General features: G+C 40.5%; 2 protein-coding genes across 11 annotated transcripts in view; one reads left to right on the top strand and one right to left on the bottom strand.

Annotated features, from left to right (window-relative positions):
- The window catches only part of LOC307018014 (angiopoietin-related protein 1-like), a 20,931-nt gene extending 7,541 nt beyond the window's left edge, over positions 1-13,390 (bottom strand). The window contains exons 1-2 of one of the 3 annotated variants that reach the window (XM_079648044.1): positions 13,295-13,373; positions 8,813-8,981 (exon numbers count right to left, since the gene is read on the bottom strand). The gene's annotated coding sequence lies outside the window, so the exon portion shown is untranslated. Of the gene's footprint in view, positions 1-8,812; positions 9,386-13,294 lie in introns of those variants that run through there. The other 2 variants (XM_079648045.1, XM_079648043.1) reach the window with 2 other exon arrangements.
- On the top strand, positions 11,210-25,320 carry LOC307018007 (protein zyg-11 homolog). Of its 8 annotated transcripts, none has more exons than XM_079648026.1 (14): positions 11,210-11,675; positions 15,594-15,759; positions 17,893-18,683; positions 18,858-18,998; positions 19,466-19,642; positions 20,290-20,354; positions 20,559-20,658; positions 20,867-20,917; positions 21,597-21,758; positions 21,983-22,030; positions 22,692-22,892; positions 22,978-23,030; positions 24,201-24,298; positions 24,700-25,320. In XM_079648026.1, the coding sequence occupies exons 1-14, from the start codon at positions 11,628-11,630 to the stop codon at positions 24,888-24,890; spliced, it is 2,292 nt and encodes a 763-aa protein (XP_079504152.1). In that variant the 5' UTR covers positions 11,210-11,627; the 3' UTR covers positions 24,891-25,320. The 8 variants fall into 8 exon arrangements, with proteins under 8 accessions (XP_079504152.1, XP_079504154.1, XP_079504149.1 ...); XM_079648028.1 differs by lacking the exon at positions 11,210-11,675 and adding an exon at positions 12,513-12,723; XM_079648023.1 differs by lacking the exon at positions 11,210-11,675 and adding an exon at positions 13,413-13,710 and having other exon boundaries at positions 21,600-21,758.

Below are 25,320 nucleotides of genomic sequence, written 5' to 3'. Positions count from 1 at the left end.
CGTCTCCTTGCAGTATCAACACTAATTCGGCTGACTTTTACATTTTATCCAATTGGTAGATAGGTTATATTTAGCCATAACGGTGCACAGCTGATATAAAAGGACTTGTAGTTTTTAAAGATATTACTGATTTTCTTTGAATATAAGAATGTAAATAATGAGTCTGAAATAGTATAGCAATATGCTGTAAAATTATGTGAAAGCATGAATAAAACTACACATCTTCAGATGTTGTACATACATAAGTGTCCTACACTAATAATAAAAAGTTATTATGGCTGTGTGCACCTTGTGGTTAAAGCATGTTATTGAATTATTGTTTTTATGTGTTATATTTGATTAAAAAAATATTAAGAGTACATACTTTCATAGGGGGAAAGTAGAAGGTCTGTGATAGAAATATAGAATATAAAAAATCAAGAAGATACTAAGTGATCTCTACAATAAAACAGTTTAGTGCTGGATGTACAAAGATATTAATATGAGGATGTGCAAAACAGAAAAACGAATTAACCTTTATTCAAACATTAAATAATACTTTAGATTAAGGTCTTCTTTTAAATAAGAAAAAAGCTTTGGGGGTATCTACAGATAAATATTAAGCCTGACAAAGTACTTAACGTCTAATATATTGCTTTCCTGCAATGTTGACTATGTTGAAGCACTTATTTTAACTGATATCATATATATGAATTATACTCTTATGTATGTAGATAGTATAAGAAATGTGCAGAATATGACAGTTTAATGGTGGTGGTACCATGGTGGTACACACATATTGATAGATGTCTTGTAATGCGCTGTTGAGGAACCTGTGACCCAAGTCTTTCATTCATTGCATACACAGTTGTGTATTATGATATGTCAATAAACCTTTGAAAATCTTGAAATCTTGAAAGGGATGTGCAAAATAGCCATTATAAAGTCTTTAATTAACTATTAGTAGAGAATAACGAGTTATGAATATACTTTATTACTCGTTTCCATTCATGTCAATTGCAGATAAATGTTTAGTCTTCTCAAGCACCAACTATCAAATATCTCTCCTGATTGTTGGCACTGACACCTTCCCTGAATTTTACTCAGGTGTAACTAAAGTCTGCTTTAAGGGTTGTTTACATTTCACATCATTAATCAGAATCTGCAAAGTAACTCAAATAAATGTAGTGGAGTAAAAATACCAGGTTAACCTCTGAATTGTAGTGGAGTAGAATTACAAAGTAACAATGAGCTGTCATGTGGGTATATATTAATGCTGCGCATTATGGACACAAGCGATTTTCACCCATTTATTAATTATATGTTTTACATTTGATAACACCAATGTGTTTAATACTGGCAACTTCTAATTGTGGGAAAAACGAAAACGTTCAGTAGAGACGTCCCATAGCATGTGTAGTCCTGGGGGGGCGTTCGATTCCAGTTTTGGATAATCTGGCGTGGTTTCGTTCCATTTCAAACAGCTGTTTGACGCTCGGCGTAACCTTGGCGCACTGCCATTCCAACATCCAATCCCAGAGCTTGAAGATTAATCACGGGGACTGTAGTCCTAAACGATAGCTGGGTATTATGGGTAGTGTAGTGTCTTCGGCCATCCTGAACTCGAAATGCGTACATCTGTTTCCGGTTATTTTTATTTTGAAATTCAGTTCCTGACGGACGCCAAAAAAAACAGAGATTATGGAATCAAACAAATAAATAAAAACAAGGATAATTGTGTGTTATTGGTGAGTAAATAACAGTGTGTTATTTTGAAAAGAATAACAAATTAGAAGGAAAAAAAGATTTACATATATACAGATTTCAGTATCCTGAGGCTCTCAGCCCCATTTATTTTCCTCACAGACGGCAACAAAAGTCCGAAATTATACGATTTAAAATAAAAGCAATAATTGTGGCTTGATATTGATTAAGAACATGCTTTTATGAACCACACAGCTTCCGGTCTTCCTATAACACGTAATGCCGTGAGACTACCAATAGAAATACATTGCTTTTAAAATCGTGCTGTGCAACACGAAAAAAAGGGGAAAATCGTGTTGGTGAACACAAAATGCCGTGAGACTGGGTTGCAACACAAGGTAAGACAATATTTTTCCTTTAATGCTGCTGCCGCTGTGCAATGTTTTGCCTTGTCAATCAGTTAAAATTGAATTCATAGTTTTATTAATATTGTAAATAACATTTTCTGACTATTTGTAATGTTATGTAGGTTTGTAAGACCCATAGTTAGCATGTGGGCATGTCCAGCTGTTGCTAATGCTGCGTTCACACCGGACGCGATGCGACGTTTGGGGGCGGCGCGATTACATGTAAAGTCAATGCAGAGACACGATCAGACGCGAATTCGCTCCGACGGCGCGCATGAAGCGGTGGACGCGGCGCGAATCACGCGATTGAGGCAATTGAAGGGGGCCGCGTCAAACGTGAGAGTTCAATTTTTTCAACTCGAGCGTCAAATTCACGTGACGCGTTCTCGCGAAAGCCAATCAGAGGTCATATCAGCCTGCCGTCACTGACGTTCAACCCCAAAACATCAGCCATTAGCTGTTAGCAGTTAGCACTAGGGGTGGGCGATACCACAAAATCTGGATTCGATCCGATACCAAGTATTTCAGGGCCAGTATCGTCGATACCGATACTTTTTTTTAATGAAAAGCGTCTTATGTACTTTCATATAGGGGAGAGCTGCATGACATCATTTTTTAGCTGAAATCATCATAAATAGACTAAATCTGAATTCCTTTTCATGATACAGACAGGACAGTTTTTTATAGACAAATAAACGTTTTACTTTTGCAAATTTAAAGTGCAAACATGAAAAATAACAATACAAAGTGGCCAGAGTAGCGAACTGTCTTCTTGCACACATCACAGTTCACAGTGCTCCACACAACGCTGCTCTTTCTCTCAGCCATCATGCGCGTTTGTGTGTTGCACTCGCGAGTCGCTGGCTGCTGCTGTCCTGCCCTGCCGGCTGCTGTCAGTCAGCTTGGGAGTATCACGCGCGCTGCGCGTGCGCGAGCCTCGAGGAGAGGAGGACTACATAGAGAGAAAAATATATAAAACGTGGCCACGTTCGCACGAGATACCTTCTACGTGCGCACGCTTTAGTAACTCACGAGTTACTAAAGCATGCGCACGAGTTAATAAAGCGTGCGCACGAGTTACTAAAGCGTGCGCACGAGTTAATAAAGCGTGTGCACGAGTTACTAAAGCATGCGCATGAGTTAATAAAGCGTGCGCACGAGTTACTTAAGCGTGACCTCGTTTTGTGCGTGTGTGTGTGGGGGGGGCATTTGTTTATGATAGTATCGTTCGTTCCGGCGCGCACACACACACACACACACACACACACACACACACACACACAGACACACACACACACACATATCATGCGCTCCGGTGACAGGACATCTCCCTCATAAAACGAGGGGGAATACTCTGGTAGTTCGATGTGTGTATAGGTGTGTGTGGTTAAACGTAGCAGACTCGATCTCTATTCAGCGGTTCTAATGAAGGGAAACGCAGTGAAGTAAACAGTAAAAGGCAAAGCTCTTTGCAGCTGGTGCTGCTTTTCTCAGATTCTGCTGAGTTACACGTTACTGCCTCCAGTGCCTGTACGACGAAGCCAGTTCAACAGACCCTGGATATGTTTGAGATACCCGGCTTAACTAACCCTAACAAACGCGATGTCGCTAAGTGGTCCTAAGAAGCTGGTTATCAACTCAGTAAATCAACCAGGGTTTCTCTGACCGGCTGAGAGCGCGTGCACGTGAAAGGGACGGGGTTAGCAACATTTGACCAATCACAAACATGGAGACGCGTGCTGACAGCGCAGCGTCATACTTCATGAATGAATAGTGTAGCAAATCCTGCTTCGTAGTACAGGCCACTGGTGCCGCAGAGATTTCATAAAGTGAAGGAGGTTTCCCTTCTATAAAATAGCTGTGGGCAGCAGATACTGTGAGTCACGGACAGGAATCCCTCAATTTAAATAAAACGAGGCCACGCTTTATTAAATCGTGCGCACGCTTTATTAACTCGTGCGAACGAGAAAGTAAAACGTGGCCACGTTTTATTTATTTTTCTCTCAATGAACCCTCCAGGGCTCCGTAGAGGACAGCAGTGGAGAGAGAAGAAAAGAGCATATACTTGTGTTCGTCTGCTCATAGTTTTTGAAGAAATTGACGAGTAGAGGAGATGGAAAAAAAGTATCGATCCTATTGGCTCTAGTATCGATATTTTGAAACGTAACGTAATATCGGAAGTATCGATATTTTGGGATCGATCCGCCCACCCGTAGTTAGCACAGAGATCACAGCTCCTCATATCTGTTCAGAAACTGTACAGAAGTTAAACAAGTACAAACCACAGACTGTCTGTGTCATGGCGAGACACCCCAGGTGAATAGGGTAATTTTTTTAAACTTAAAGATATCAGCTAGAAATTTCTCAAGTTAATTACCTACAATAAGGCAATTGTTTCTTGTATTACAAGTTTTCTGAATATGCAAATGAGCCAATCAATCATTAAATATGCGCATATTTTTATACATTTAAGGAACCGAAATCTGAACTTTGGATAAGCCAGCTTCAAAATTCTTGTTTAATTTCGTAGTCATATTAGCATCCAAGGCTTTTACAGAAGGGATTTTGGATATCTCTTTTTATCACTCCATAAATCAGAAAATACTGTCAACAGTCCTAAAATATCCATTTTCACCATGTTTTTAGGTATAAAATATTATATAATTCAGGCTATGAATGACATATGAACAAACCCTTCTGTAAAAGCCTTCATAATATTGATAGGAATATAACTGGAAGGTTTGTTGTATGTAAGTGCAACTGAAGTGGACATTTCGGACTCAGAGTAGGAGAAAAAACTAATTTTGAGAAAACGACCTTTAAAGATTGCAGTGTGGCGCTAGCGAAACTCTCCTGTTATTTGGATGATAGCTTGCGCCTCGACGCACTCCGTGAAGGTATTTCATGTTCGGGGTCATTTGTTTTTTGTATAATCTTGCTTCGTGCAAGTGATAATTGTTGTTTTCTTCTCTGTGAACGTTTTTTTCGCCGTTCTTTTGCCATTTTGAGATTTAAATTTCTAGCGGAAAGCTAACCAGGAAGTTGAACGAATCACGTTGTCAGAAGTTGACACCAGCCAATGAGATTTCGTTTCTTGGTTTAAGACCCTTTTGTACTTTCACGATTGGTTGCTGATACAAAGGAAATGACCATATTTGGATTCGATGAGATTGTGCAGGAGAGACGGAGCTTTCCAACGATACTTCTGATGACATGGTTCAAACAGCGGTCGCGGTACTTTATGTTATGTTAGAATGCTAACTTTTGGTGAATTTAGGAGAAATATACAGACGCAAATAGACAAACTATAGTAAAATAAACACTTAAATGTGTATTTTGTACGTTTTCCTTCCAAAAGCCTGAAAGAAAAGATGTTATGGAATCAAAATAGCACAACATCTCAACATTTACCAGTGCATGAAAAACGATGTTTTTGCCTGCCGTGTCTCGCCCTTAACAAACAATTTATGCGGCTCGTATCGCTGACAGCCGGGCCCGGCCGGGCACTCTTTTTTTTTTTTTTTTTTAAGCGGCCCCCCTCCCCAGTTTTGGCAGCACCCCCTGAGCTAAATGACTTCCCGCGGCTATGTAATTTTCTAATCATAAATCTATCGATCATGAATCTATCGATTAGTTTTATGATTCGAAAATTATAAAAGTTATAAAAGTAGGGTAGACAAAACGTGATCTGTCTCTTCAATTTTTGTCAACCACAGACCTTATTTCGAGCTATTTTCCAAAATTCTATGGAGAAATTGCATTGGTTTTTGTAGAAGGAACCGGAAGAAGTTTACTTCTGGGTTTTAGGACACATCACTGTGGCACTCTATATAGGCCTGTTAACATTGCCATTAGGCGCTTTCACACCGGAGTACTTTTCCCAGTATAGTACCTTGAAATGTTGCGTTCACACGAAAAAACTTACACGGAACTAACTTAGTTCATGAGAACTTTTTCACTCCCTTTTTAGTCCCTGCTAGAGAGCATGTACTTTCATGGGAGAAAAAGGTTCCTATTTCTGATTGGCTGGGCGAATTGCAAACCACGCCCTGTAAAACTCTGAAAAGTTTTTTGAAGCCCCGATTTTATTTGCTTGCATTAACATAATTAGCATTAGCCCCGCGCACCAATGGAGAGACTAACTTATGGCAACACAAAAAAAACAAGGGAGCGGAGGAGTGATGTAGAGGTGTCGGCGTTCTGGCGATTTACTATGAAGGCTTCAGGCTGTATTTGTGTGTCCAGACTGGGTCAGTTTCCAGGGCTGAATTTTAGTCCCAGTGCGCCCCTGGGTACAGAAGAGAGCTTCCACTCAAGACTCAACACAAGAGTTTCGCCTAATTATAAAACGAATGAGCATGCAACTGTGTAGTGAAAACTAGCAGACTTAGGCAAAGACACAGCTAACATATCAACTGCTCTGCCCCAGGCAAGATGTGCCTTCTGGCACGCTTGTGGTCGAGTTAGAGCAGTGCCACCCATCCACCACAAATCTGTTATCGTAAATCAAATGTTCAATACATTCCCTCATGGGTTCTCTTTCATTACAGCCCTTACCACATCTGTATCAGGTGTCTGGGTGTGGGCAAGTGCTGGGATCTGTTTTTCATATTTCTGAAGATTTCCTGTCTCAGAACTTCTACAAACCTCCACTTTAGTCTTATAGTGTACCTGTGTTGACTGGTGTGGAACATTTGTTAAAAACCTCTTGATGGGGCCAAAGATTTAACTGAAAATTGAAATATTTTATACAAAATTGACTTAATATGGCCAGGGATTGCACGCTACCAGGATTTATGAGGTAGATCGGTAAATAGCAAAATGCTAGTGATGGTTACAATTATGATTCACATGCTCTCTTTAATTTCTTCTTGGTTGGTACAAACACAATCTTAAAATTGGGTGAGGAATAAAAGAAGAAAATGTGTTAAAAGAGCAGTAGGAGGAGCAGGAATCCCTGATTTATGAGTAATGCTTTTCTGGAGTCTATTTTTGGAACGAAAGCTTTTGTTTTGATCTTATTGGTTTTGACAGCACAACGAATGCAGCAGGGGAGGGTGACGTTGGCAAACCCATGCTAAGTAAAATATCCCACCCTCCATATTCAATAGCGAGGCTTGGCTCTGGAAGTGAAGTCAACTTCAGGGTGATTTTGGACCAAATCCAACCAGAAGGCAGGATATGTCTGGTGGATATGGCTGAGGGGTGAAGAAACCTTCATCCAACACCTCAGACAGGAACACAATGTGACGCAGTTCATATCAGAGCTAATCAAAACTAATCTGTAGAGGAATTTACGCCAAAAAAAGTAGAATTAAATGAGTCCAAGACAGAGACAGCAGGGAATTTGAATAATTTCCCCGGTCTCCTCTTTACATTTCTTGCACTGAAGAGTCCTAACCGCAGTTAATGGGAGAGATCCCAGAGCATAGGCTGCCATGTTTAATCATTGTCATGAGAAAAAACATGCCTTGAGGGAAATCTATAACAAATAGTTTTTAGTACAGTGACTTATCCACTGAAAAAAAGTCTGAGCCAACATACCTTTTTTAAATTTGGATTATAAACCATCTGAGAGGAAAGGAAAAGGCACTTTAGGAAAAACTGGCCATGTGTCAGAACTCAAAAACACTTTGGCACTGTCAGTCACCGTTAATATTACCCGGAGAGTACTTTTTCCTTTCTTTCCGTAATCACAGGTCACCCCCCTTCAATAGCTCGGTCTCAGCTATTGGCCCGTCTGCACGTCTCCATCCCCACAATATGAATCTCACAGCAGTGACAGTGTTTTACACAAAGGCTCCTCAGCCAGGGATCTCTTCGGCAGTTTTTACCACCAGGTTGCCCTCATGTCGTTCACACCCTGCTGGTCTTCATCAAGTCGACCGCAGCAGACGTGTTTTTTTTGTTTACTTATTAAAAAAGGGGTATATTCATCTTACTCGTCGCTCTGAGCCAGACCTGACCAAAACCCAGCTACCTCATCTGTATTAATGCAGTCCTTTCAATCAAGCAGGTCAAACTTTGCGGCGGCTGTTTTTTTCCCCAGCCCAGAGGAACACAGAGACACTGCCAATCGGCCCACTCACTCTAAGTGGTACCACTGAGCTCTCATTGCCTACCGCTAAGCCCCCCAATTAAAAGATTTATCTCATGCTAAAACCCTTCAAAATCCCTTGGAACACAACATGTACTCCCCCCATGTACTCCCCCCCCCCCCCCCCCCCCCAATTTCCCTCCAACTTTATTTAACCATACATCAAAAAGCCCCACATTTTCCAGTCTAACTTTGTTGTGGCTTTTGCTTCTGGCCAGCGGATTCTATGAACTGTGCCAATTAACCCACAACTTATTCTGATGGTGCCACTGATTGGGTCCGTCTGCTAAGAGACATGATGCACCAACAATGATGGTTAACAAACACCAGATTTATACAGAATTTAAAAAACAAATATAAGTTACTTAAAATAGCTTAGATGGATACTTTAACTTCAGCAATGTACCATTACTCCACAGATTAATGGATGTCTAGGACTTTAATTTAAACTGAAACTAATTTTTCCTGTATTAACTTTGCTAAAATTATTAAATTGAGAGGTTTTTCTCATAGTGATGATGTGGAAATATGCAGATTTAACAGTGTGAAAAGTTTTCCAAAGCTTAAAAATGAAACAAAAGTTAATTTCCTAAGTAGCCTGATCACAGATAAAAAAAAATCTTACCTGTATCAATGAGTTCAGTCCAGAAATTGCAGGTATTATACCCAGCCTTGGTGTCTCAGTTTTGATTCATACGCAGGTTCATGCTCTCCATTCTCCTCCTCTCACTCTCCGTCTGTCTTTGCTTTCATTTAGAATGAAGGCCTGCTACGGCACGGGCAAACACCGTCCACTAGGAGAACAGTGGAGGGTGGTCCGTGTACAGAAAGAGGGAGGCTGATGGTGTGACTTTCTCTGTAGTTGGAGCAGAGGGAAGGCTTGGCCCTGCCTTCTTCCTCTGAAGTTCGGAAAGAAAAAAATATCTCCTCCTAATATAAAGTTTCACTACAAATAAATAACCGAACCGGATTGACTGTGAATCAGCAAGAGTGGTGAAGACATTTCCAATCAGTCTAGCTGTCAGGCTTATAGGAGATGATGAAATAAATGTCTCTCTTCCACACACAGCCTTGTTCAACTTCAATTTATCAAAGTCTACTTACTCGCAAAGCTGTTTCCCATCAGCTCTAATCTAATGACTGACTGATTCTGGCAATCCAGTAGTTTAAGCATATTCAATTTGCTCTTTTGTTTGCTCCGTATATGGGGTGTCTCCTGTGGCAATGCGAGGGCTTTTTGGCAGCTGTGTTTATTTGGTTACGAGGACAATATGCAGAGGGGCTTTGCAGAAAAAAATATAACGCCCTTCAGCTAAATGTTTTGGATTGAGGAGGAAGCTCAGGCTTTGATGCATGGGGATTCTCTGCGTGGGGAGACACTTCAGCATGTGGGAGGACAGATTTGCTTATGAGGACATAATGTAGAAGTGTTATTGCCTGTGCATGGGGCATGTATGAGAACATGTGTTTGTATGCGTGATTGGAAACGTGTGTCTCCATGGTGGTCGGGTGTATATAGAGGTCGCTTAATTTTAAATACATTATATGTAGAAGAACATGTGTTCGGAGGAAGCTGTTGAGGGAAGCTGAAAAATACATTTTGGGATAATTCGATCCATGCATGGAAATCTTTATCTGCAACCCATTTAACAAGCCTGACCATTGTGTAGTCTAGAGCCGGTGTTCCCAACCTTTTTTCTCATGGGACTCCTTTCCCACCATTGAGTTAATTGACAACAACTGACCTAGTGACATATGTAGTCAATATTTCACATCATAGAATACTCCATGCACAGTAAAAATAGTACAGAACAACTTAAGAGCTATTTTTAGTCTGTATTTTCTTTTTCTTCCTTCTCCATGGCACTTTTCCTGATGTTTATTTAGCTGTTTTTTTTAAAGTTCATATCTTAAATGATAATCTGAACTTTCCAAAGAATCCAAATTATAAAAAAATATTCACAGACATGTATCAAATGCTGAGATCTAGGCTAATGTATTTTTTTAAAAGTCCTACACCTCTAAAAATCTAGAAGGCCTTGCTGCGCCCCTTGAAACTTTGGCAAGCCCTAATAGTCGGGATTCCAGAGTAAGGAGCCAATGTAGTCATTACTTATGGACAAGTTTGCTGATTCTCTTTTTATTTTTAACCTATGCTATATTATTCCCCACATGTAACAGTTGATATGTATTTCGGCAAGGTAATGTCTTTCTGCACTTCATTAGTGTACCATAAATGTTGACTAATGAGACAACATTTATTTAGGTATTTAGGGACTCATTATTTAGTATTGAATTTGACATTTGACTACAACTAACATAAAATAATAAAGTTACTCTCTCTCTCTCTCTCTCTGAGCCCCTCCTTGTGGCTAAACAAGTCTATTGCCGCCTGCACCTTCACAGTTATTGCAGGTACACTGCTTTGCCCTTTGAAAGATATACTGACTTTATGCAGTAGAGGAAGAAATATTCAGACAGAAGTAAAAGTCCTGCATTCAGAACATCACTTGAGTGAAAGTAGGTCAGTATTATTAGAAAAATGTGTTTTCAGTATTAAATGTAGAAGTAGGCCTAATTATTACAGAAAAAAAGGTCCAAGTGTGTGTTTTCAAAATGTATGATGTTTTTGGAATGACATTACTGCAATACTGCGGGTGTTTTTAGCTAAAATCATATGTTTGTATTGTTGCTGTCTTAAGAGAATCCCATATTAACTTTATAAAGTCCAATTATGACTTTAATTAAATTATTAAAGAGTTTTCTGAGAGTTTCTCAGAAAACAGCCCTGTTTTTGGCTTAGTGGCGATGCATTTTTCAGCTAATCCAAGAGGGTTTTCAATAGTTTATTTTATTTAAAAAGTGGGACAAGGTTCCCAACTCATAAAGGAACTCTAAATATTTTTTGTTTATTTGAGAAACTACAATTATATATCACCAAATCTGGAGATAGATTGTTTTCACAGGACAGAAAGGGTATGACAAATTGTTAGCTAAACAATAAACAAGTAACTAATGCTGTCAGATAAGAATAAAGTAGGCTATGCTGCCTCTAGGATGGTGTTGATGATGTCAGCATAGCATACATGTAAAAAGATCAAACTGTAACACACAGCGGGTGCTGGTCAAGTGTTAACCAATGAGAGTAACTCACTCACACACACCCCGCCGCGGCCCCGCCAAACAACAACAACGAAAGTCAGCCAATAACGCAGGCGACGCAGCAGGTTATGGAAAATGGAGGAAACTGAAACTACAGCTAAGAAGAAAAGAAGATGCACATACTACAAAGACTGGGAAGACACTTACCCGTGGGTGAAGCCAGTGCAGATTAATTGAATAATTTTTCAATTTCACATCGCGGTGAATACGACGTCAAAAGACACAGAGAATGCGATTCTCACAAGAAACGTGTCGCTCAAAAAGAGACATCCCACTCTATGGAGATATTCCTACTCAAACCAGAACATGATGGCCACTCAGACAAGGTAACAGCAGCAGAAATAACAAGTGTTTACCATACAGTGCAACACTCCCAATCATACAGGTCAAATGACTGTGGTAACAAGCTAGCGCCGACCATTTTTCCAGAATCTGAGATAGTAAAAAATGTCATGTGGTCGTACAAAAGCAGCGTCCATAATAACAGATGTGCTTGCCCCTGCCTCTGTGGAGAGTTGTTTGACAGAGTTAAAGACACCAGTGGTTCTAGGTGACAAAATAGCCCACATACTGTGGGGGGGGGCCCACCTTTTGTTGCTGTGATGGACAAAACTGAAAGCTATTTTCTTTTATGTATTGTGTTTTTGTTCCCTCCTGGCCAGTTTTAGGAAGATGCATTTCTAAACACTTGAAGTGAATAATGCCTGCTGCCTTGGTTAGCCTTAGTTTACTTTTCTTTATCAAGATACTAAATTGTTACTGCATTTTGACTTCACTTTCTGTCATTGTTTATTGGATGCTGTTGAATAAACCAAATGAAACAGAATTAATAGAAATTGAGATTTTTTTTCCGGGGTGCTGTTGAGAGGGTGTCCCACATTGTCCTACACAAACATACTCCTTGTCCCACATTTGGTTTGTTAGGACCTGGTCACCCTATATATGTACTGAGTTACATTCCACCGATGTCTGTGAACATGTACAAAGAACTTCTTTTTACATGTTCACATATATAGATATATATATACAGTTAAGAGTCAAGTAAATACTGATTAAAACTGTATTAGCACGAATGAAAACACGCTAACATGTCCTGAAACAAGCCCCTCAAGAAGAAGAAGAAGTAGAAGAAGAGCCCGGTGACGTCACGCGTATTGACCAATAGGAGCCGGTCAACTTGTGACAGTTGGTAGTGTACTCGGCGGACAGCAGCAGCGACTGTAAACAAAACTTAAGATTTAATAACTTTCGTCGAATTGAAAGAAATGTGCATAAAGACGTCCTTTAATTTGAAATGTTGCTGAACGTCGTGTTACCGTAATTATTATAATAATTGTTTTAAGTTTCCTGTCGACTGCTTTCTTCTCAACCATGGTGAGTTTGACCCATAGACTGTATATATAACCCCGGACCCCGCGGACACAGACCCAGCGGACCCCGTCCGCTGCTGTTAAATGTTGACAACGTTACTGTTTTGAACCGAATGTGCCGTTGACAAACGTTTTTAGCCCATATACCGCCCCGTGGGTGGGAACATATTGCTTTTGTCCACTGTGCCCTACAGAGACCGGCAGGATTAGGTGGTTTAAATGCGCTTTACTTGTGTAGTGTTGCGGATAAAATTAGACTCCGGCAGCGTTAGAGATCCTGTGTCAGTGGGGATCTGTTGAGCCCCTAAGAAAGAAGCCTGAGAGACAACTGTCAGGGCAAAAATGTCCTTCACAATTGTTTTTAATGTACAGTAACCAATGGCCTTTTTATATGTACAAAAGTGGCCTAAATCAAAATATAATATTATTTTCAAAAGCTTTTTTTGTCTGATGCTTCGATTAATTTTAAACAGACAGTTCAACAAAAGGATACCCAACAAATGTAATTTTATCATTTAAATATTGAATTGTTCTCTCTTAGTAAGATCCCATTCTCAATAAAATTGCGGTCTTACCTTGACTTGAATATGAAGTCCATTCGCCCATCCTTCTGGACAAAAATATCTATTACTTTTTTGTAAAAGTCCTCCTTATCTTCTTGTAGTTTCAAAAGCATATCATAAATCTAATCAATAGCTTTATGATTCGAAAATTATAAAAGTAGGGTAGACATGTGGGTATTATCCGGCTGAACAAAACGTGCATTTATCTAACGGGTACGTTTCCCACAGATCTTATTTTGAGCTATTTTCTAAAATCCTATGGAGAAATCTCATTGCTTTTTTGTGGAGGGAACCCGGTTATGGCTAGAAAGGATCCGTCTAGTGTAAAACTCTCGCGAGAGTTTGCAAGTCACGTGGCTGAGTGTTTATGTTTGGAAGGCAGCCTTTCAGTTACGATCGTTAACATCAGTGGGCCACATCAAATGATGGTGAGAAGCTAAACTATCTATTAATTATGTCAATTACAGGGAGTGTGATTGTTGAAATAGGGTGTTAGCGGTCTTGCTGTTCAAAGAAGAATGACAACACTGTAGATCACCAACACTGGTTTATTTTTTATTCACAGGCAAGTCCACGTTGTCGCAGTAAAAGTCCCAAGATAGCTCCTGGTGCAATAAAATGTTCCCTTTCAGTGTTTTACTATTATGTCTGATGTTTCTCTATTAATATTGCTGCTGCATTAATGTGTATGTTGCATGTTACTGCTGCAGATGTGTTTCCGAGCCGCTCCAACGGGAGTTACAACGAGAACGTGACGTCATATTTACACAAGACGGATCCTTTCTAGCCATAACCAGGGTTGCGTTCGAATAGTCCATTTAGCTTAGGAACCTTCCTAACCGAGTGAAATGACCCGGAAGTCCCTCAGTGGCCGTTCGAATTCTCTAGAATGATAGGAAAGAAGGTTTCAAACTTCCTTTATAACCTCCTTTAGCTTAGGAACCACTGGACCTCCCTAACCGAAGGGAGAGGAGAAAATGCTGCCCCACAATGCCTTGCAGCTGCAAAATTTGACGTCACACAACAGTCGGCCGTTCACGGACACAAACGATTATGACGGAGAAATTATATCATGAAAGTTACGGTGCTTATTAAGCATTTTAAAACGTATGTGGTAAGTTGCCAAAGTGCTTTGTTTTGAAAGTTCATCAGTATTATAATCAAAGAGAGAAATATGAATGTTAATTTTTACTGAAATGATCAAATAAAGTCAACATTTCACTGAGCTGTGTGGGGTTTGTTCAACTTTTAAAAGATGTTTGAATGCTGATATACACAGTGATAGGTGTTAAAGACTAACGTTTATAATAAATACATTTGTGTTGATTTTAAGATATTTTCATAGTTCATACAATCATACGTATTGGGATCATTTGTATTAATGTGGACTGGAGGGAGAGGGTGACGAGCATAAGTTTTACTTTCATTTTTTATTTCAATTCCAATTTTGGTCATGAAGAATATGTTTCTCTGTTGTTCATAAAGCATAAATCAACAGCATCAGAGCACGGTGCAGAGTCTCTAGATGAGTCCGTCGTTCTTATTAAACATCCATGTTGTAGTCCGTTGTATAGAAAACTGTAGTTTCCATAGTTTCCCCACAGTAGCAGACGCACACAATGACGTCCGCTGGCGCATCATAAACACGTCGGATAGTGAAAGTGCATTCGGATTCTCTAAAGTACCACAGTCTCTTCTCCTAAGTCCTTTTGAATTCTCCTATCCACTATCCCTTAACCCCGTGACGTTTCACTCAGAGGTCAAGGACTAGGAGATAGGGTTAGAACTTAGGAGCTGATTTTTAAACTATCCGAACGCAACCCAGGGAACCCATGCGCAGTTTACTTCCGGGTTTTATGACGTGTCTCTCGTCTCCTCTTCATACACCACACTTTTCGCGGCACACGTACTTACAGCCAATCAGCTATGAATTATGTGAGATGACGTATCGTGGGGATGGCAGCTCAGTGCCCCTATGGTCATAATTTGGTTGCCACACACATTAAATAGGACAATACTCTGAGCATGCGCAGTGTAGTTTTTACAGTCACCGTTCACTTAGACAGTGAGAGGGAGGGGCATGATCGGGTTTTGAGTTTGATCTGAGTAATTGTACATAGATATTTTACACCCTTTACGATGTAGTACTATTCAAAAATCCACTTTTAAATGACCGTTTCACCTAAATGTATTTTTTAAATATATAATATGTTTGTTTTTTCAGTAATTTGTCTGCATTTTGTCACTGCACTCATACCTTTGTAAGGATTTGTGATGACCTAGTTTCTGATCACCCGCCACTCCATTGCAGGATGCCGACGGCCCCCAGGCCCTGTGCGACCTCTGCTTAGCTCAGGTGTGCAGCAGCCTGGAGGCTCTGTGCAGCAGGAGAGCAGACGGCTCCCTGGGCCTCAGCTTGGCCCCGGTGTTCCCAAAGGAGATGGCAGACCAGTTACTGCGCAATATGGCGACTAAAGGTAGGTCAGGAGGATAGAAAAAGGATCTGACAACATCAATATCAACAACTGCTTCTACGAAAGGAGAGAAGTTCTGTTACAAGTGGTAAAAAAGGGCGAAATGATCTTACTTCACCAAAATGTGACTTAGGTCTTCAGTTGGAGACATTTTTGTCCTATGTGGGGGACATGACACTTTATTACCAACACCATTCATGCAGTTTATTTGAGTCCTAATATACTGTGAAAAGCACATTCTGGCCTTTCAGGTATACAGAGCGCTGTGTGACCAAAATAACTAATCTTCTGTCTTTTCAAGTAGTTGGATAGTTGGCAGTAAGTCATATAAGTGATCAAATATATAGAGATATTATTTCTGAGCTTCATGAGGATGTCATATTTTTGAGTCTTATTGATATTATATTAAGATTTTAGAAATGTATGTAAATGTCAAGTCGGTCAAAAAACACATTTATATCAATGTCTGTTGCGGTGGAAACCGGGACTTCTTCTCATTTTCAATTTAAATTATAATGCATACTTGAAGAAAACAGAGCACTGAGTGAGAAACTATATTTTAAAGTATTTATTTGTAATTTTTAACTATTATTAAAGTTTATAATGAGATATTTTTATTACAAAAAAGAAGAATTGAAAATAAAATGGGATATGGGAAATTATTGACCCAATATGAAATACAATTTGTAAAAAATAATATAAAACATATTTACAATTATTGAGAAATATATATTTTTAAATGTCAGTTAGTTTGTTGTTAATGTTAAAAGAAAAGAAGAACAAAAAATAAATGTCCTCTGGATCTCAGAATTTTCAAGGCAAACAACTAAAGACCAATGTCATTTGAAAATAGCAGTATAAGCCCCAAAGACCCCGCCGGCGGGGCTTTTTTTTTTTTCCAACACTGTCTCAGGGCTTCTTAATATTTAAAAAACTATGAATGTGTCATATCCTCCTAACGGGAAGAAACTCAGGTAAATGATGATACGAACCATTTTTACCGAAACAAAACACAAGTCTCACAAGAAGGGTCTAAATGAGCCCTGAGCGAAAACATGCTAACGCACTTAGCACAAAACTCTAGGCATAAATCGATCGATATACTTATTGATCTGCACAAACAAGCTTAGCTAACATGCTGAGATTCCACAGATTATAGAAATATAAGTATAATCACTGAGCGATAAGAACTCGCGACAGGGGAAGCAAATACAGACAACACACGACGTAGCTTTAGGGAGCAAAACACGAGATATGCTCACCTTTAGCTGTTATTCTGATCAAAAGTTGTGTTCAATGGCATTAAAACGAAAAAAACGCGGCTGAAGGTTAATCCATAGGTCAATCCAATATGTCTGACTTTGAAAAAAATATTGATAATCCATAATTCAATTTTTATGTCAAAAACGGAGTTTTAATATTAGCTGCTAATAATAGCTTCCAGAGTGTATGACAGCTTCCTGTTTTGGCTACGCGTCACTCTCACTCCTTATTTGGTAACGTGTGTGTGTATGTGGAACTTCCCCTCGATTCCATTGGCTCTAGCGGTTAAAAAGAGGTGTCAATCATCAACATCGACCAAGGGGGGCCAGAGATAGGCCAAATCCACCGAAATGACCCCAGAAGTGTTTCTTTTGTGCTAAATCTCTCTATAAAAGTCAAATGTAACTTGTTTTGCATCAATCTTGATACAGGGTACTTATTATATGTTATAGTTTGGATTCCTAAAGCTTTTAGTCTACGATCCCATCAAGGGTGGTTTTCAAGTAATGTTCTTTTTTTGGACAGACACAATAATTAAAAATGTTTTACTAAATTCAATCTGAATTTACTTTAAAATAAAAAAAAATCTATATTGATTCTGACTTTTCTACATCCAACTCACAGGTTTATCATTGCTTTGAGAAAAAAGATTATGAATTTTCTCCTTTTAGAAGTGAAGCTATGGTCATTTGTTCTGGGAATGTCATTTTCGAGCCTGAAACCTGAAGCTTGAAGCTTGGGGCTTAATTTAAGTCAACCCATCATCATATGATTTATGAGTTTACAATGTACCATATGCCAAGCTGAAATGATGGAAAAAGTGTATTCCATCAACACCAATGAGGCTGAACTGATGCTACTTTTCCCTACAAGGGATACTGAACGACACAACTGTTGGGATTTTCCAAAACTGCAAAGAGCTCCGCCTGCGCAGAGCATCAATCCGCCGCTGTACGGTGTCTGCAGAAGCTTTCCGCCTGGCCCTCTGCCCTCACAGGCTCCAGGAACTAGACGCCGCCTGGACCTCCGGCGGCCTCACAGGGGCTAACATCGTCTCGGGCCTGGCCTCCAACCCGGAGTGCAGATCAAGCCTGCGGAGGTTGTGCCTCACTGGGCTACATGTGGACTGGGAGTCCCTGGTGGAGGATGGAGTTGGCTTCAGCTCCCTGCAGGGCTTGAGGACGCTCAATATGGCCAACACAGACCTGACTGATGCTGTCCTGGAGGATATCTGCTCTCTCCCTCAGCTGGAGAGCCTGGACATCTCCTGCAGCGCCGTGTCGAAGCTTACTGCACTCCTCCATTGCAAGAACACGCTGAGATCTTTCATCGGCCACAAGCTGCAGCAGCTGGATATGTCTCCTATCAGGTGTCTCTCTGTCCTCAGTCAACTTCACACCCTCAGGCATCTAGACTTTTCAGAGGACCACTTTGCTGTGGATGACAGTGACGGGAAAGACGGGGAGGAGATGGTGCGGCAGCTTCTGGAGGGGAGTGCTCAGGTCCTTCCTTCACTTGTATCCCTAGATATCTCTGGACGGAAGAGGACCAATGAAGCATCAGTCAGAGCGTTTGTGGAGGCCAGAGGTGGACTGGTGTTCTTGGGCCTGCTAGCCACCGGGGCTAGCTCCTGTGAAATCCTGACTTCACAGAGAAACTTAAAAGTAAGGCGCTAGTGCTAGGATCGGTCATAGAGTTGACGTCGGAGCATGTTATGGGCAGACACTTAAGCTGGAGTCTCGCATATGTTTCTCATTATCCTTTGACTTGAGGCTGTTTGTATATGCCTGCTGCATTTCCTGTCTCTAAAATGCTGATGTGCTGCTGTTTTTGTTCAGGTAACCGGAGAGGCAAATGAGAACCAGGTGTGCGAGGCCCTGCGGAGGTACAGAGACCGCGAGTGTTTCATACGAGAGGCCCTCCTCCACCTCTACAATCTAACCACTGACATTGACAAACCTCGGCCTGATATGCTAAAGGTACTACGCATATCATTGTGCTGGAACAATATCTTCAAAGCATCATTTTCTTTTTACAGATCAGACATTTGAATTTGAAAGTCTTTCTACCTCATTCTCCTTTGTAAAGAGGCTAGTATTTTCCATCTGTTCTTTTCAGCTAAATGGGAAGAAACTGTACAGCTAAAGTCAAGATGTCCTCTGACCTGACATAGTAATTACTGTATTTTAGTCGTGCTCGCAAAGAGGAGGTTGTGTCTAGTAAAATAGAACAATGCAGCATCACAGCTGTCTGGGTGAGTTTTAAGAGGTGGGAGGGTCAGAGAGACGCGCTGTCCCATCACTGTCCACAAAACTGACACCCAAATTCTAGCTGCAAAGGCGAAGAAGAGCACACGTCAAAAGCCCCCCTGCCTCAACCCCACATTCAGCCCTTTCCATCTTACTCTGAAGCACATGAGTTGTAATGCACTTCTTGTTTCCTGTAGCTGGTTCTAGAGGGGATGCAGAGCCACCCCACCTCCCTGCACATCCACCTGGTGGCCACAGCGTGCGTCTTTAATCTGACCGCTCAGGACCTGGCAGAGGCCATGCCTGTCTGCCTGCTCACCTCCACCGTCACCCAGCTGCTGATCGCCATGGAGAGCTTCCCCAGCCATCAACAGGTCAGAGGACATGCTCAGTGTTTCACATTACAGGCCCATTTTCATATTTTGTAGTTTGTGGCACTGTATGTCTCTCTTGCTAGCAGGTAACTGTCCTTCACCATATTGGGACCTTAGATTTGCTGCATTTTGTTACAACTCCCTATTTTTTATAGCCTTCATTTCAACCCTTTTTGATAGCAGCCATACCTCTGTCAAAAAAGCAATCATACGCCTCTATCAACACATTCCTTATCATTTTCTTAAACATACATATGATTCTAGATAAGTCTCTTCATTTTCAATTCCCATGGTGCAACGTAGAACAATACATTCTTCCCCAGATCCTTCAGAACCCTTATCCTAGGAAAACAGACTACAGGAAACGGGACACCCCAAGAAGCACAACAGGGCCTCTTTAATTTCCTGAGCATTTAAACCCCATTTTAAACTTAGCATAGTTATTGTGTAATAACTGAATTGCAGTGTGAAGTTATGCAAATCCTTTACCATGGAGGGAGCATCTATATAAATTATAGTATCATCAGCATAGAGGTTTATTTTGGATTGATTGTCCATTCCTTAACCTTCAGACAGTATTGAGTTACTTCATAATGCCTAATTCTTCTTCATATTTTCTTACACCCATGTGGTTTCCATTCCTCCAGGTGCAAAAGAACTGTCTGCTGGCGCTCTGCAGTGACTACATCCTTCAGGACATCCCTTTTGACAAGTTAGTTCATGAGCCCACAAGATAATCAGCGCTCTCAAAGAATGGCACTGTATTGTTTTTCCAGCTAAAATATATTTTGTCTTGAAATCTAATTGCCAAAAGAAATAGTTCCTCCAGATGTAAAAATGAAGACTTGAACTCAAATGTCTGCCCATATGTTTGTAATACTCTGTTCCTTATGTCCACAATGTGATCATGGCTCAGGTATTTTGCGGTCACGCTGGTGATTAACTGGTTGCGAAGCCACGAGGATCCCACCCTTCAGAGGATGGCGGTGGCTGTCATCTCCATTCTGGTGGCCAAGGTCAAGACACTGCTCACTTACTGTGCATTAGTGTGCTGCAGGGAAAAAGTATAGCAGCTGTTAAGAGCCCTGTGCTCAGCCACCACCTGTACTTCTGCGTAAATAGTTCAAACAGCCAGCTTTCATTTAGTCCCTGTGTGATAAATATGTTCTACTGTGACATTTAGGAAAATATAGAATTCAATTAATTGATTGGTTTTATTTACAGTTGTCCACAGAGGAGACTGCTAAACTCGGCAAGGACGTCTTTATTATGAAGGTATATTAACACTTGCGCACTTTAACAAGGTCCCCAGCTTAGCACTTGATATGCACGAGTGTATTTCTAGTCTCCCCCTTTCTGTCTTTCTCACCCGCTCTATTTTCCATGACCTACCATGTACTCATTTGCTCACTGTCACCTCATTGCTCTATGCACTCACGGTTTGACGTTACCCCACTGTTCAATTACGTGTAATCAAGCCTCTCTATACTTTATTTATCGCTTATTGTATGTCCATTGTTGTTGTTTTTTTATTTGCATTTTAAGATATTAGTTGGTTATAGGGCATACATAATGAAATGAGATACAATTAAAAAAAAAAACATCGAATAACTAAATAACAATCCATAAATCCAAACAATCTAAAGAAAGAAATAGAAAAAAAGGAGGAAAAAAAACAAAATAAAAACCTTTCTCTTTGACTTTGGTGTTTTTCCAGGTTATAATACATGTGGTTTCTTATTTAGAGAAATACCACAAATAAAATGTTCCCTTGATGATCCTCTTTTTATCTTGATTAGTTTATGTCCACTTGTTGATATGTTGTTTAGGTCAATACCACCACAAGATGTTGCCTCCAAAGCATTCTGTTTTTCCCCTTTTTAGCTTTTAAATGTGTCTTTCTATCGCTCCACTCCGTCTCATGTTCTCTCCGCTCATTTCCTCCATCCCACAGCAGCTGCTGGCTATAGTGCAGCAGAAAGCCATGGCGGGAGCGATGGACTCCACTCTGAAGTTCGCCCTCAGCGCTCTGTGGAACCTCACGGACGAGATGCCCACCGCTGCTCGCAATTTTATCGAGTGCCAGGGCCTGGGGCTGTATGAGGAGGTTCTTGAGGTACAAGGGCCCCAGAAATACATGTTAATGCTCAAATGCACCCACCCACCCACCCACCAACACGCAGGCACACACACACACACACACACACACACACACACACACACACACACACACACACACACACACACACACACACACACACACACACACACACACACACACACACACACACACACACACACACACACCATCTTTTCATGCTGTCCCTTTTTGTGTTCCAGACCTACTACACTGAACCCTCCATTCAGCAAAAAGTTCTTGGCCTTCTGGTGAGTGTGTGTGTGTGTGTGTGTGTGTGTGTGTGTGTGTGTGTGTGTGTGTGTGTGTGTGTGTGTGTGTGTGTGTGTGTGTGTGTGTGTGTGTGTGTGTGTGTGTGTGTGTGTGTGTGTGTGTGTGTGTGTGTGTGTGTGTGTGTGTGTGTGTGTGTGTGTGTGTGTGTGTGTGTGTGTGTGTGTGTGTGTGTGTGGTTTTGTGAAGTACAATTTCAAAGTATGATAAAGTTAGTTAAATGTTAATTTTTGATAAGCTTAGCTTAGCCTAGCTTACACATGTTACAGGTCAACCAATGAAACAAAATGTAACCTTTAAATTAATAAGGGATTTCTCTGGGTTTAAAGAAAGTTCAAAACCTTTGGGATGATTGTAAGTACAAAACTCAACAAAATGTACAACATGAGTTTCTGTTTTTAGACATTTGAATGCAGAAATGTACCATGTTATAAAACAAAAGTTGTTTACAGCTTTTTGCAATCGTTCCCACATTCAGGATGTAATAATCAGGCAGCAGCTGAATTTGAGAGTTCTTTCAAATATTTACATATTGCTCAGAAATGTTTAAAATCATTTGAGAAATATGATTAAAATGAACTCCATGTGTTGGCAATCTGACATATTATAATTGCCGTCATGGTTTGTCTCTCTCTGTTGCAGAACAACATAGCCGAGGTGGAGGGTTTACAGGGGGACCTGATGGAGAAGGGCATGTTGGAGCACATCCTCAGCCTGCTGCAGGACTCTGAGGTGGAGGTGGGGGTCCGATACTTTGCGGGGGGGACTCTGGCACAGCTCGCCTCCAGACCTGAGGCCTGGACCCTGGGCGACGAGCTCCACAGCAAAACCGTGAAGCAGCTGGTGTGTGTGAGAGAGGAGCGTTATAGGTGCTAGTCTACATTTCCCATTTGGCTCTTGTTTAAAAGTGTATTTTCTTTTGTTCCAGCATGAATCGATAATGACATGGAACCAACTCGAGAGGGAAATGGTCTCTTACAGGTGACGAAACAGAAGCTTTTTAAAAGTGGAGTCTTTAAAGGATGCTTTCTTTGATGTTAACCCCTTCCTGTAGTCTGTTATATACGTTTATGTGCCTATAAATGGTCTGCAAAGGCTAACATCCTAGGGTTCCCTACAATACAATACAATATATACAACTTTATAAGCTATCAAGCTATCAAATATGTTTTGCGGCTCCAGACAAAATAAATTGGTGGAAAAGGGGGCAAAATCACTCTTTTGGTCAAAAAGGTTGCAGACCCCTGGCTTAGCGCTTCAACACATAGTACTTGTTACGCTAAGGGGCGGGACATCTCTTAGTGGTTGACCAATCACAACAGAGCCGGTCAGCTAACCAATCAGAGCAGACTGGGCTCTGGTTTCAGACAGAGGGGGAAAAGAGGTGCTGCAGCACAGGCAGTATGAGAGAAATAAAGAGCTTTTTGAACATTAAAGCATGGAGACATGTCACAGTAGAGACACTAAATACAAATGTGAAATAATTATAACTTCAATTCATATAGCGCCTTTCAAGAAACCAAAGGACGCTTTACAATAGAACGAGGGGCCGTGGAGGACACACAAAGAAAACGGTCGAACAACAGGGAGAAAATAAGAAGATAAAAAAACGAAATAAACAAAGATTGATCAATAAAAAAGGAAGAGGAGAGAGCTAACTGACAAACAGATGTGTTTTGAGTGCTTTTTTAAAAAATATCCACAGAGTCAGCAGTCCTGATTTCAAGGGGGAGGGAGTTCCAGAGGGTTGGGGCTGCGAAGCTGAAGAAAACCTGAAAATTAGCATTATAAGGCCCCTTTATTAAATCTCCTCATTCTGTCTATTCTATTTAACATCAACCTACATGTTGCATAACACTTTTTGTTGTCGTTTCCCATCAATAAGACATCCTACATTCTCTCGACACTCTACCATTCCATTTGGTTGCTGATTTAGTGGTTTTTTAGAAGGGAATCTGGAATTTGCCTCACAGACCATCACAAGAGTGCCTTTTAAAATCTATTAACAACACATTTCTATGACTGACACCGTTTACATTCCCCCTTACCATCGATGCCAAAGAAAATAAACATTCCAGTTATTAAAGCATAAAACAAAACAAGAAAAAAGGTTTTATCCCTGTGCTTTATCTCCTTGTTTCCACATTTCAGGTCGTTCCGTCCATTTTGCCCTCTGCTTCAGACTTGGCAGCCCTCGGGGGTGCAGCTGTGGGCAGTGTGGGCCATACATCTGGTCTGCGGTCAGAATAGTAAGACACAAACACCCTTCTGAGGGGGTATTTAGGGGGAGATTAACAACTAGGATTTACAGGGCTGGATTCATAGGGGTCGGCACATTTAGATACATGTGTCATACATAATGTGTTACAGTACTGGAGCTGCAATGATAATAAGACATCACCTTTTGAGAAACTTGGTCGTGGACATTTTTTACTTGCAAACTAGAAAATAATCTATAGATTAAACAATGTTTAAAATAGTGGCTGCGCTTTACTGTATTTCATCATTTAAATATACAACACATGTGCACCATATGTAATATTCAATAGATGAATGCAGACTTCTCTGGAGTATTAAGATTTGAGTGTAAGCGTGCTCAATCTGCCAATCCTCTCACATGTTATGCTAACGTCTTCTCTCTATCCTCTAGCTTCAGATTACAGGAGCATGATGGAGAAGGAGGGTGTGACTGAACTTCTGCGGGCTTTGGCTGAACATCCCGACACACACAGCGACATTAAAGAACTGTCAGACAGCATCCTGCTCATGGTGGATCAACAGCAGAATTCCTCGGCGTCCACCAAGAACCCCATGAAGCCTCAAAACTCTCGACAAAAGTGAAATATAATTTATTTGTATTTATTGTTGAGGTTGAAGATAAAGAATTGAATCACATTGGAATTTTTCTGTCAGAAAAGTGTAATTTATGTCAAAATCTTTATTTAAAATGCTAATTTAATTTTTAATTATTTTGCGGAGGAATAAAGTGTTTACATACGTGAAATGAATATGTTCACATTTCATTTGTAAAGTTAAGGGACAGAGAATCTTGTGTTTGGTAATATTGCATAAAATCCCACACCTGTCACTAGGGGGTGCTTTGGTACTGTAGCTTCAGGGCTTTCTGTCCCTAAGCTCTGTGTTTGTACAATATTTACTCAGCACATGATCAGACTTAAAATCAAACATGATCCCAAGCAAAATATTAAAGCCACCTGTTTATCTGTCTGTACCGAGTGCATCATTATAAAGCAGTCATGCTGGAAAACAA

Source organism: Notothenia rossii (genome assembly GCF_949606895.1).
Source record: "Notothenia rossii genome assembly, chromosome: 9".
Lineage (NCBI taxonomy): Eukaryota > Metazoa > Chordata > Actinopteri > Perciformes > Nototheniidae > Notothenia > Notothenia rossii.
This window is presented reverse-complemented; position numbering and strand designations above follow the sequence as displayed.